The following is a 12,081-nucleotide window of genomic DNA, read 5'->3' as shown; positions in this document are numbered from 1 at the left end:
CTCGGCTCACCGCAACCTCCGCCTCCTGGGTTCAGGCAATTCTCCTGCCTCAGCCTCCTGAGTAGCTGGGATTACAGGCACGTGCCACCATGCCCAGCTAATTTTTTGTATTTTTTTTAGTAGAGACGGGGTTTCACCATGTTGACCAGGATGGTCTCGATCCTCGTGATCCACCCGCCTCGGCCTCCCAAAGTGCTGCGATTACAGGCTTGAGCCACCGCGCCCGGCCCTCCTATTGTGTTTCTCTAAAAACTCGTCATCAAGTTTTCCTTTGATACATCCTTTTTGGTTATTTCAGATGACTTACCTTCTAAGTGTAAGTAAGTTCTAGAAGAGAAAAAAAACAACCCATGTAGAACAAAATGGAACTTTAGTCTCTCCTAGTAATATCCCATGGTCATGTCTTAGGAATTATGGAGTTGATGGCTTTCTAGTAATAAGCAGACAAATTTTCATGTTCAAATTATCAATAGATATTAAGTGCCCTTCTTAAGTGTCAGGTGATAGAGATTCAGCAGTGAACAATAGCATGTGATGATATGAGAAAAAGCAACATTCAAATGTCTAAAATCAGGGTAAACATGACTCCAGAAGGCTGAAATTTACCAACTATATAGCCAGCCATAATTGTGTCTTTTAAGAAATTCAAACTTTATTATACAAGGTGGTAAAAAATGGCATGGTTCACTTCTAAGCAGCCCACTCTTTTGTATGTATGAATTTATTAACATCCCTTAAGCAGGTGCAGTGAAGCAGCTAGTGAATGTTAAAGCACAGTCCAGTGCTGCCACCTGTCAGCCAATGTTTTCACTCTGTCCGCACCGCTACTTCTACCAACACAGCCGTGTCTGTACCACTATTTGATATTTTAAACCTTATATGAACCTTAAAGATTCATTCTTAAAAAGTGAAAAATGGAAAAACAAAAGTATACACATGAAGAAATCAGAAGCACAGGTATCAAACTTAAAAATAAGCAGAGACAGATAATATTACACCAAAAAGGCAAATCTGACACCTCAATCCAGCGTTCACTTCATTAGGTGAGTCAACCTGTGTGTTCAATTGTGAAGGAAACAGTAAGACTAAGTACATTTAAAGTAGTAATAGATAACATCTGTTTAGTGCTTCCTATGTTCTCTGCACTTTGTATATATCAAGTCTCATGTAATCCTCCAAACAACCCATATCCATCTTTTATAGATGAGAAACTGTAGCAACAAGTCACACAACTGAGCAATGGCATAGTCAGGATTTGAGTCAAGCGAGTTGAATTCTGGAGAAAATGCTCTTCAGGACAACACCCTACGGCCTCTCCCTGAAATGTGTTTAGTTGGGAATTTTATAATATTTTAAATCATGTTTTGTTATGGATGGAACTGTATTTCATTTATGTTAAGGATTTTTAAATATTCTTAGCTCCCAAGGAAAACAAATTCTCCTTTATAACACACAAGCACAGCACTGTTCTGTTCCTATTCAGGAAAATGTAGGATTATAATTTTTCCTCAATTATTTCAGTGAGGATTTAAATAATTGGAATAACGGGAATAATTCTGAAAATCAAAGGCTTTATCAATCTAGAGTCAGACCTGGGTGCAAGTCAGCTCCATCTTATTAGAAGACCAGGGAAAGCTGTGGAACCCTGCCTCAGCTTAGGTTAACTTATGTGTAAAATGGGAGCAGTACCTGCTTTGCAGGGTTGTCAGATTAAATACAGAAACCTGTGTGCAAAATCTGTGTGCAAAACAGCATGCTGACTGATGAAAATAGGTATTTGCTAAATAACAGTTACCGTTATGTATTTCACCACCAGCTTTTAGCAAATAGCAGAAAAGTTATGTCAAAGTCCATATCTGAGAAAAATCAGGAGGCGGTCTTAGATCATGGGGGCAGTCCCCCCATGCTGTTCTCTTGATAGTGAGTCAGTTCTCACAAGATCTGATGGTTTTATAAAGGGCTTTCCCCACTTCACCCTGCACTGTTTTTCTGGCACCATGTGAAGAAGGACATATTTGCTTCCCCTTCTGCCATGATTGTTCTGAGGCCTCCCTAGCCATGCAGATCTGTGAGTTAATTAATCTGCTTTTCTTCATAAATTACCCAGTCTTGGGTAATTCTTCATAGCAGCGTGAGAATGGACTACTACCCATTAGGACTAATGGGCAGGACTAATTCCATTATGCCCCTTACCACTCTGAATATTAGTCGCTTTCAGAAGTCCATGATTTCCATGTCATCCTTCCACTCCCACATTTGAATCCCAAAATGGATCCCTTCCCAACTGCTTAAACCCTTCCACTATGCCCAGAAACTCATGCTGGTAGAACACCCTCTTATTCCTAGAATTCTTCTCAGAATGTTTTCTGGAACCTGTTCTGATGGAAATCTGGCTCTCCCAGAGGGACGCTGCCTCACTAGAGTCTTGCCGGTGGTGGCGAGATTCTCACAGGCCTCAGCGCTGGGCCAGACCATTCTCCCTCCTCCAGAAACCCCGAGCTTTGACTCCCATGTGATCAGACCACACCGCTCCTACTCCTTCCTGCTCTTGTCATCTACCAGCCCCAGGTCACTGGCCCTCAGCTCCTGGCTCACTGTCACTCCAACACTCCCTCCTTGTTCCTGATTCTTGGTAATTACATTTATATAACAATCCTTCCAGCACACTGACCTTTTGATCCTCTGCCCTCTCCTCCAGCAACTCTGGTCTTCATCCTATTTCAAAGCCCTTGCTCCTCTGGTCGCATTCCACCCTGCCTTTATCAATGACAGCAGTCCCTGCCGTTATCTTCGTTTCAAGCTTCCCAGTGTCAAAGCACCTCCTCCTGTCGTTCTAACTCACTGGCTCAAATGTTCCTCACCTCCAACAAGCCCTGGACGCCACTTGAATCGACAGATCCTACAGTCTTTTCACTGTCTCTTACTCTTTTTGTGGCCTCACATCCTCCCGTGCAAGCTCAAACTCCAAGCACAATGGTATCAAGACCTTTCATAACATCCAAGGATGTCCTCACATCCTGTGCTCTTCTCTCACTTTTTTGGTACTCACTTGCTAAAACCACAAACCTGGTTAAATCCAACTCATAGCAGCACAGCTGGAAACAGCTGGAGATATACAAGTAAGCACGCTGGCTGCTGTTACTTCAACCACCAGCTGGCCGGAGGGTCCCTAATGCAGCCTAGCAGCCGCTCCACACTCATCTCCTCGTTGCTCTCCTGGATCCTACTTGGCCGCTGCCTCCCTCCTCACTCACAGGTGGGGTGGCCATACTGTCTACTTCACTGAGGAATCCGAAGCAATTGCCACATTTACCTCGCAGCATCATGCCCCGTGTCTCCGCCTTCCCTCCAGTTAGCAAGGACAAATGAGCTGAGGTCAACCTCTCCACTGGTACACTGGGTTCCATCCCTTCTTGCCAGAGCAAGGACACCATGGCAACCCTTCCCTCTCCTAGATTATCACTTTTCCCATCTCTAATGATCATGCTTATCCACATACACACCTTGCTTAAAGATCTACCACAAGTCCTCTTTGGGGCGGGTGCCTTGGCTCACACCTGTAATCCCAGCACTTTGGGAGACCAAGGCGGGCAGATCATTTGAGGTCAGGAGTTTGACACCAGTCAGGCCAACATGGCAAAACCCCGTCTCTACTAAAAATACAAAAATTAACTAGGCATAGTGGCAGGCGCCTGTAATCCCAGCTGCTCAGGAGGCTGAGGCATGAGAATCACTGAAGCCTGGGAGGTGGAGGTTGCAGTGAGCCGAGATTACACCACTGCACTCCAGCCTGGAAGACAGAGTAAGACTCTGTCTCAAAAAAAAAAAAAAAAAAAAAAAAAAAAACCCTTTCAAAAAAAAAAAAAAAAAAAAAAAAAAGTCCTCTTTGAACCATGCTATACTCCAGCTACCACTCTTTTTCTCACTGCCAGTAAAACAAAAGTCCTCAGGCCAGGCATGGTGGCTCACGCCTGTAATCCCAGGACTTTGGGAGGCCAAGGCAGGCGGATCACCTGAGTTCAAGACCAGCCTGACCAACATGCAGAAACCCCGTCTCTACTAAAGATACAAAAAATTAGCCAGGCGTGGTAGCACATGCCTATAATCCCAGCTACTCGGGAGGCTAAGGCAGGAGAATCACTTGAACCTGGGAGGCAGAGGTTGTGGTGAGCCAAGATCGTGCCACTGCACTGCAGCCTGGGCAACAAGAGTGAAACTCCTTCTCTAAATAAATAAATAAATAAATAAATAAAGTCCTCAAGACAGTTGTAGATGTGTTCACTTGCAACTGGTCTTTCCATTCTCTCTCTACCCAGCTATTCTACCACGGCTTTTTCTCATCAATGACCCCACATTATGGCTGAACTCAAGGTCAATCCTCTGTCCTCATCTCACCTGACCGATCAGCGACAAATTCACCAATCCCTCCTCCTAGAAACACTTTCTCGCCTTGGCCTCCAGGGACCACATTCTCCTTGTTGCCCTTCTTTCTCACCAGTGGCTCCTTCTCAGTATCTTTTGCTAGACTCTCCCCGTCCTCCTGTGCCTCTTGGAATCTTGTCTTCTTTATCTATACCTACTCCCTTGGGGATCTCCTCAATTCCACTGCTGTAAATACCATCTATACACTGATGATTCTCAAATATATACTGTGTATACCCAGGATTAAGCCCTCTTCCAAACTCTAGGCGCATATATTTGGCTGTTTATTCAATATCTCTGCTTGGACACCTAATAAACACCTCTCACCACATCCAAAACTAACTTTTCCCCATTCCCCAAAACTGCTCTTCCCACAGACTGTCACGTCTTAGAAAACAGAAACTCCACATTCCATATCCCATCCCTTGGCAAATTCCGTCTGCCACCCTCAAAACACAGCCAGATCCAGAGATTCTGACCTCTTCACCACCCCACCACCCGCCTCCAGTCTGATCATATTTAGATGGAAAGAAGGCCTCCTACTAGTCTCCTGGCTTCTTCCCTCACACCTCCATGGTCCATTCTCAGTACAGCAGCCAGAGTGACCCTGGTAAAATCAAAGCGTACTCAAAACCCTCCAGTGTTCACCATCTTGCTTAGATGAAGGCCAATCTTCACAGTGGCCTCTGGGTCACTCTATGACGTGGTCCTGTTACTTCTCTGTGCTCATTTCCTATGCTCTCTCTTGCTCACCTGCTCAAGTTGCACACCTCATGGGCTCTCTGAAGCTAGAGCACCTCCCCACACATTCACCTGGCTCACTCCCTTACTTGCTTGAGGTCTTTTGCTCAAATGTCACCTTCTTGGCAAGACTTTAAATTTAAGAGTTTCAATTCGCCTTTGCAGTAGGCCTATTTAAAATTAGAAATTCCCCATGCACCTTCCCAGATTTATGTTCAATAGTTCTTGCATCAGTAACTAAAACATACATTATGGTAACTTATTTTGTCTTCTCCCTAACAGCATGAAAGATCCATGAGGACAGAGACTTTTGTTTTGTTCACTGCTGTATTTCATCACACTGCCTGGCACATGAAAGGTATTGTGCAAATGTGTTAATTGAGTGAATGAAAATGAATGCTTAGATCTGAGATGAGATGAGACTTTATGGTCCTGTGAAATGTGGCTCTTGCTTCACATAATACACACAATGTCTTGCACTGTTGTTTTCCTGACCTAAACAGAAGTCAAACACAAAAGATGGCAAAGCAGACTGGGATTTTATTTTGTTACTTTTTGTTACCTCTGTTTTTACAGCATATTAAAATAAGATAAGGCTGGGTGTAGTGGCTCACACCTCTAATCCCAGAACTTTGGGTGGCTAAAGCGGGAGGATTGCTTAAGTCCAGGAGTTCAAGACCAGCCTGGGCAACACACCAAGACTCTGTCTCTACAAAAAACTTAAAAATTACCTGGGCATGGTGGGCATACCTGCAGCCCCAGCTACTCAGGAGGCTGAGGTGAGAGGATTTATTGAGGCTCAGAGTTCACGGCTGCAGTGAGCTGTGGCCCAGACCAGGCCACAGAGTAAGACTCAAAAAAAATAAATAAATAAAGATAAAAATCCTTGAAAATAAAGAATCAATAGGGAAATGAAAAACATTGGTCAACACATTTATAACTGGCTTGGAAAAAAATCTTCTGAGTCCCATGTTTCTATTTACCTACATGTTGGCCTTAAAATGTGCCTGCTCTGTCCCTCTAAGCTTGGGGCTTAGAGAATTTGTTTTAGTACAAATATTGATCCTAAAACATTCCACGAGACTAAGGGAGAATGTTGGGTACACATCTTTCTCCATTCTAAAGCTCTCCTTTTATTCTATTTAACCTCAACTTCTAGGACAAAGAACTAAATCTGAAAAGCACTAGGCCCAAAAATGGGTCTTGTGTATGAGCAAGGAACAGTCCTTGCACAGAAACAGAAATGTGCCCAATGACATCCTACTAAGGGGAGTAATCTACCTTCAAAATCTGCCCCAAGCGACAAACCTCTCCATGAGTTTGGATATTTTGCTGGTTTCCCTCTGTTTCTTGCTGAGGACTCCTGCTGTCTTCCCAGTTCACTAAGGACCCTACTGATGTTCTTCCCACCCACCATTTCTCAAGGCCAAGACATAAATAAAGAGATGGGGCTGAGAGGCTGCTGGAGTATTTAAGATGATTGTAAAATTTAATAAACGTACCTGAAAACAGTCAACTGCTAAAAGAATAATGCAATACTATTCAAAGGAATCTTTCAAATATCCCAAGAGGGAGAAGGTGTTTCACAAGTTACATGCCTGCCCTGCTCAATGCCACCCATGTCCATACACTTTGTGTTCCTTCCTCCCCAATGAGTTTATCGCATTAGGCCTTCGAATCTACTGTGTTTAGGAAACTTTAAAAGTTACTGGCAATTTTAGGGTAGAAAATTGCAGATTAGAATATTTGAAAGGGGGCAGTGCACGGTGGCTCACACTTGTAATCCTAGCACTATGGGAGGTCGAGACAGGCAGATCACCTGAGGTCGGGAGTTTGAGACCAGCTTGGCCAACATGGCAAAACCCCTTCTCTACAAAAAATACAAAAATTAGCTGGGCATTGTGGCACATGCCTGTAATTCCAGCTACTTGGGAGGCTGAGGAAGGAAAATCACTTGAACCCTGGAGATGGAGGTTGTAGTGAGCTGAGATGGTGCCACTGCACTCCAACCTGAGAAACAGAGTGAGACTCTGCCTCAGAAAAAAAAAAAAAAAAAGAATATTTGAAAGGGGTCAGGTGGTGGCTCACATCTGTCTGTAATCCCAGTGCTTTGGGAGGCTGAGGCAGAAGGATCACTTGAAGCCAAAAGTTCAAGACAAGCCTGGGCAACAGAGTGAGACCCTGTCCCTATAAAAAAAATTTAAAAATTAGCTGTAGGTGGTGGTATGCATCTCTAGTCCTAGCCACTGAGGGGAGTGAGATAGGAGGATCACTTGAGTCTAGGAGTCAGAGGCTGCAGTAACCTATGATTGTGCCATGGCACTCCAGCCTGGGTGACAGAGCAAGGCTCCATCTCTTTAAAAAAAAGAAAAAAAATCTGAAGAGGATATATTTACAGTCAAAAACTATCAACTTGTAGAGGATTAAATCTGCACGATGATGTTTCTTTTCCCCCAGGGCTTCACAGTGTAGGCACAGGTGCTGGAGGGAGTGAGATGGCTGGTGAGACAAATCTAGGCTTAGGGATTGCTGGACAGAGAATAAATGTTGTGCTCCATGTAATAAAATGTTGAGAGAGATGGGGGTGCCCAGTGACAAAGTAGGGAAGATGGCTATGTATGGGGTCTAAGCCATAGCAGAGAAAGGTGTGAAGCCAGGAGAGGAAGCTGTCAGGCTGGGGAATAACACCCAGAGACAAGTCAGAGCCATTAGAACACACATTCTTATGTGGACAGATGCCCATGGTAGTGAATTAAAGGAAAAATGCAAAGTGTTGAATAGTAAGTTAAAGCAAAAGTAAATCTAATTTATTTAATATAAACTTATAGGTATATGAAAATTTTCAGGAAAGATTAATAACTGTGAAGTGTGACTGCACATTTATTATTATTTATTCTTCTCCATCATTTACTTTTTTATATGCTGATACATTGTTATAATAAACTAATGTTTCTAAAAGCAGAAGACCATTGTTCTTTGTATAGTAGGAGAACAGATATAAAACAAACAGTAACTATGCAATGTGGAAGGATAATCAGCTTAAAAGATAATAGATTTAAAGGCAAAAGAATTCTGAGAGATGACGAAGTACATATGTTGAAAATAAGACCTTATATTGTAGTGAATAACATATACTAAAGTACATATGTTGAAAATACTACCTTAGTTTGGTTTAACTGTTGTCCTAAAAATGTACCAAAGATGCTCCAAATACATTTTCAATCATCAAAATATAGAAAGGTTAGGGCAGACACAGTGGCTCACATCTGTAATCCCAACACTTTGGGAGGCTGAGGCGGGCCTCACTTGAGTTCAGGGGTTTGAGACCAGCCCAGCCAACATGGCGGAACCCCATCTCTACTAAAAATACACAAAACTAGCTGGGCATGGTGGCATGTACCTATAGTCCCAGCTACTCGGGAGGCTGAGGCATGAGAACTGCTTGAACCCGGGAGGCGGAGGTGGCAGTGAGCCAAGATCTTGCCACAACACTCAGCGTGGGTGACAGAGCAAGATGCTCTGTAATCCTAGCACTTTGGGAGGTCGAGACAGGCAGATCACCTGAGGTCGGTAGCGAAAAAAAAAATTAGAAAAAAAATATTAGAAAGCTTAGCTTCCAAAAATCCCACTGGGGTAGCCCAGGGAGTATTATACGTGCTAATGGACAGCATCTCTAGATATTGCTTGAAAACAGGGAAAGAGACACAGAGCAGCTGGGACAACCTCTCATGATTGGAAGCTGGGTTTCAGGGCCCTTTGTAAAGGAAGCAGAACATCTGAGCCCTGCCTTTAGGCACCGTCTTATCATTTGTAACACTAGTTGCATGAATGTTCATTAAGACAGACTTATCAATGACACATTGTGAGAAGAAGGATCCTTCTAATAGGATTTTAAGAAACTATTCGTAGATGAAAAAAAATGAATTCCTCCTTAGCAATGAGAGCTGAATTATCTCAGGTTTTTCTCAAATAATAAAAAACAAAAGCTATAAGTAAACAATTATCACATAACACTAAATACAAACCTTATATGGTGACGGTTCAATTCTTTCCCCAAATAGTACCTGACCAAGATTTTCAGATGGGCGCTTTCCTTCTGATGCTTGGCAAAAATCAAACCTGGGAGAAGAATATTTAAATTTTTACACATAAAAGAGAACGATGAAATATCAAACACCTAGCCAATATCTTGAGAGCAGACTAGGTACTGATCATTCTAGCAGATCTAGTAGATGAGTAAGAAATCTATACATACTCCGAGTCCTAAGTACCACATCTCCCCCCATAAAAAAACAAAAACGCCTGAAATTATGCCGCAGAACATTTTGTTTTCTAAATAATGTTCTTTTATTAGAATGCATATTACAGGATCTTTTAAATTAACTCATTTATTTTTGTTCACTTTCAATAATAAAATTATTTAGATCCTTATTATTCAAGCAAATTTTGCATAACTTATCTCCTTTCTATACCTTTCTAATTCAAATAATTAAAAATGACGTTTCAGTAACGTATATCAAGTCTACCTGCAGTTGTCTCATCCCAGTATACTGGCCAACACATCCCAATATGTGAAGCATGGCTAAACAGACCCTCTGTGAACAGTGCTGTGGAGAAGATATAGTCAGTCATCTATAAGATTCTCTGTGTTGTAATCCCCTTGTATTACTAACCAACATTAACAAAGCTCTGTTTAAACATTATACCTTAATTTCAGCTTTGCTACAGAAAATTAATCTGTGCTCACCCTGGAATGATATGGGGAATACCTGAGATCAGTATAGTAACAGTAACAGATTGGTGAGATTCCTAAGAGGAAGGTGGATCTCCAGTGATGAAAAAAACCTGGGGCTGGGAAGTTCCCAAATGAAGATTCTCCATCTACTGTATATAACAGATCCACTGACTTTTCCTAAGAATATCCACAAAGATTTAGAGATGTTTCTTTATTTGACAAAACAAAAACTAGAAAAAAGTAAGTATCCAACAGTTATAGTCTACCCATTCAGGTATTTTGTACTTTTTTCTTAGACATACTTAGGTATATGAATTCTTATAGGATAGTCTTACCTTTTTTGTGTGTGCTTTTCTCTACAGCAAACTATTTTCTCTTAAAACTCTTAAGTTTTAAGCAGAGAAATTAGATTAAACTAAATTTCAGGAACAGTTTTAGATCCAATATGGTATACGATGGTCAAATTAATAAAGGATATTCATGCAGCATTTTTCATAATATCAAAAAAACTGGGCTAGGCGCAGTGGCTCCTGCCTGCGCTCCTCCCAGCACTTTGGGAGGCGAAGGTGGAAGGTAACTTGAACCCAAGAGTCTGAAACCAGCCTGGGCAACACAGTAGGACTCCATCACCACAAAAAAACAAAATAGCCAGGCATGGTGGCAAATGCCTATGGTCCCAGCTATTCAGGAGGCTGAGATGGGAGGATCACCTAAGCCCAGGATGTTGTGGCTGCAGTGAGCCATGATTACGCCACTGCACTCCAGCCTGGGCAACAGAGCAAGACCTTGTCTCAAAAACAAACAAACAAACAAAAAACCTGGAAAGAATCAAACGTTTATAGGAAATTAGTGAAACAAATTGTACATGGAATCTATACAATTTCTACCATAGAAATAATGACAGCTACTAAAAAGAGTGAGGTAGCTATGTATTGACATGGAAAGTTGCCCACAATATATTCAATGAGAAAAACAAGGTGCAAATCAAAAATAATAGTATGGGCCAGGTGCAGTGGCTCACGCCTGTTATCCCAGCACTTTGGGAGGCCAAGGTGGGCGAATCACTTGAGCCCAGGAGTTTGAGACCAGCCTGGCCAACATGGTGAAACCCTTATCTACTAAAAATATAAAGCTTAGCAGGGCATGGTGGTGCATGCCTGTAATCCCAGCTACTCAGGAGGCTGAGGCAGGAGAATCACTTAAACCCAGAGGTGGAGGTTGCAGCGAGCCAAGATCGCGCCACTGCACTCCAGCCTGGGTGATACAGCAAGACTCTGTCTCAAAAACATAAAAACAAATACTACAGATCTACTTTTGTTTAAAACCAAAATGTGTAAATGTGATTATATATATGACTATTCAGAGAAAAAATGTGGAGAAGTAGACATCAAAGTCGTTATTTCTGGGAACTGATTACATGGGAAATAAAAATTTTGTTTAAAAATATGTGGAGCTATTTAAAATTTTAAGAAAACAAAACAAAATAGAAAACAAAACAGCTTTTTGTTCAGTCGGATAAAAAAGGAAATCCATTGTTTAGTCAGTGCTTCTGTTGTATTACAAAGCAACATAAAATGAAGCTCACATTTTTAATCCCACCTTAGAAGAGTACATGTTAAAAAATATTTTCAGGCCTCATACATTTTAAAAGTGCATATCAATTTGTCCATAACTGCCAGAAAATGAAGTTCTCAATGTACAAAATTCTGATGGGCCACATAAAATTTTAGATAAAAACCAAGCTAAAAACTTACGCTGTGTATTCGTAAGGAAGAACTGATTCCACTGAGTCAAGTCTGTTCACAAATAGTTCTATTTCAGCCTGAAAAGGAGGAAACACAAAATTAGAATATAAACAACAGGACATAAAGCCTAAAGTCACGCTTAGAATTGAAAAAGAATGTGAAGGCTAGGTGCAGTGGCTAACGCCTGTAATCCCAGCACTTTGGGAGGCTGAGGTGGGCGTATCATGAGGTCAGGAGTTCAAGACCAGCCTGGCCAACATGGTGAAATCCCTTCTCTACTAAAAATACAAGTGGTGGTAGGCACCTGTAATCCTAGCTACTAGGGAGTCTGAGGCAGGAGGATTGTTTGAACCTCGGAGGCAGAGGATGCAGTGAGCCGAGATCGTGCCATTGCACTCCAGCCCGGGTGACAAGAGCAAGACTCTGTCTCAAAAAAAA

General features: G+C 42.0%; 1 protein-coding gene across 1 annotated transcript in view; it reads right to left on the bottom strand.

Moving 5' to 3' along the window:
- The window catches only part of TM9SF2 (transmembrane 9 superfamily member 2), a 65,791-nt gene that overhangs the window by 36,694 nt on the left and 17,016 nt on the right, over positions 1-12,081 (bottom strand). Inside the window, exons 2-3 of the mRNA XM_017503559.1 lie at positions 11,653-11,720; positions 9,189-9,282 (exon numbers count right to left, since the gene is read on the bottom strand). Coding sequence (XP_017359048.1) covers positions 9,189-9,282; positions 11,653-11,720 — 162 coding nt within the window. The remainder of the gene's footprint in view (positions 1-9,188; positions 9,283-11,652; positions 11,721-12,081) is intronic.

Source organism: Cebus imitator, unplaced genomic scaffold (assembly GCF_001604975.1).
Source record: "Cebus imitator isolate Cc_AM_T3 unplaced genomic scaffold, Cebus_imitator-1.0 Scaffold312, whole genome shotgun sequence".
Taxonomy (NCBI): Eukaryota; Metazoa; Chordata; class Mammalia; order Primates; family Cebidae; genus Cebus; species Cebus imitator.
The sequence above is the reverse complement of the archived record's forward strand: the minus strand, read 5'-3'. Positions and strand labels throughout refer to the sequence as shown.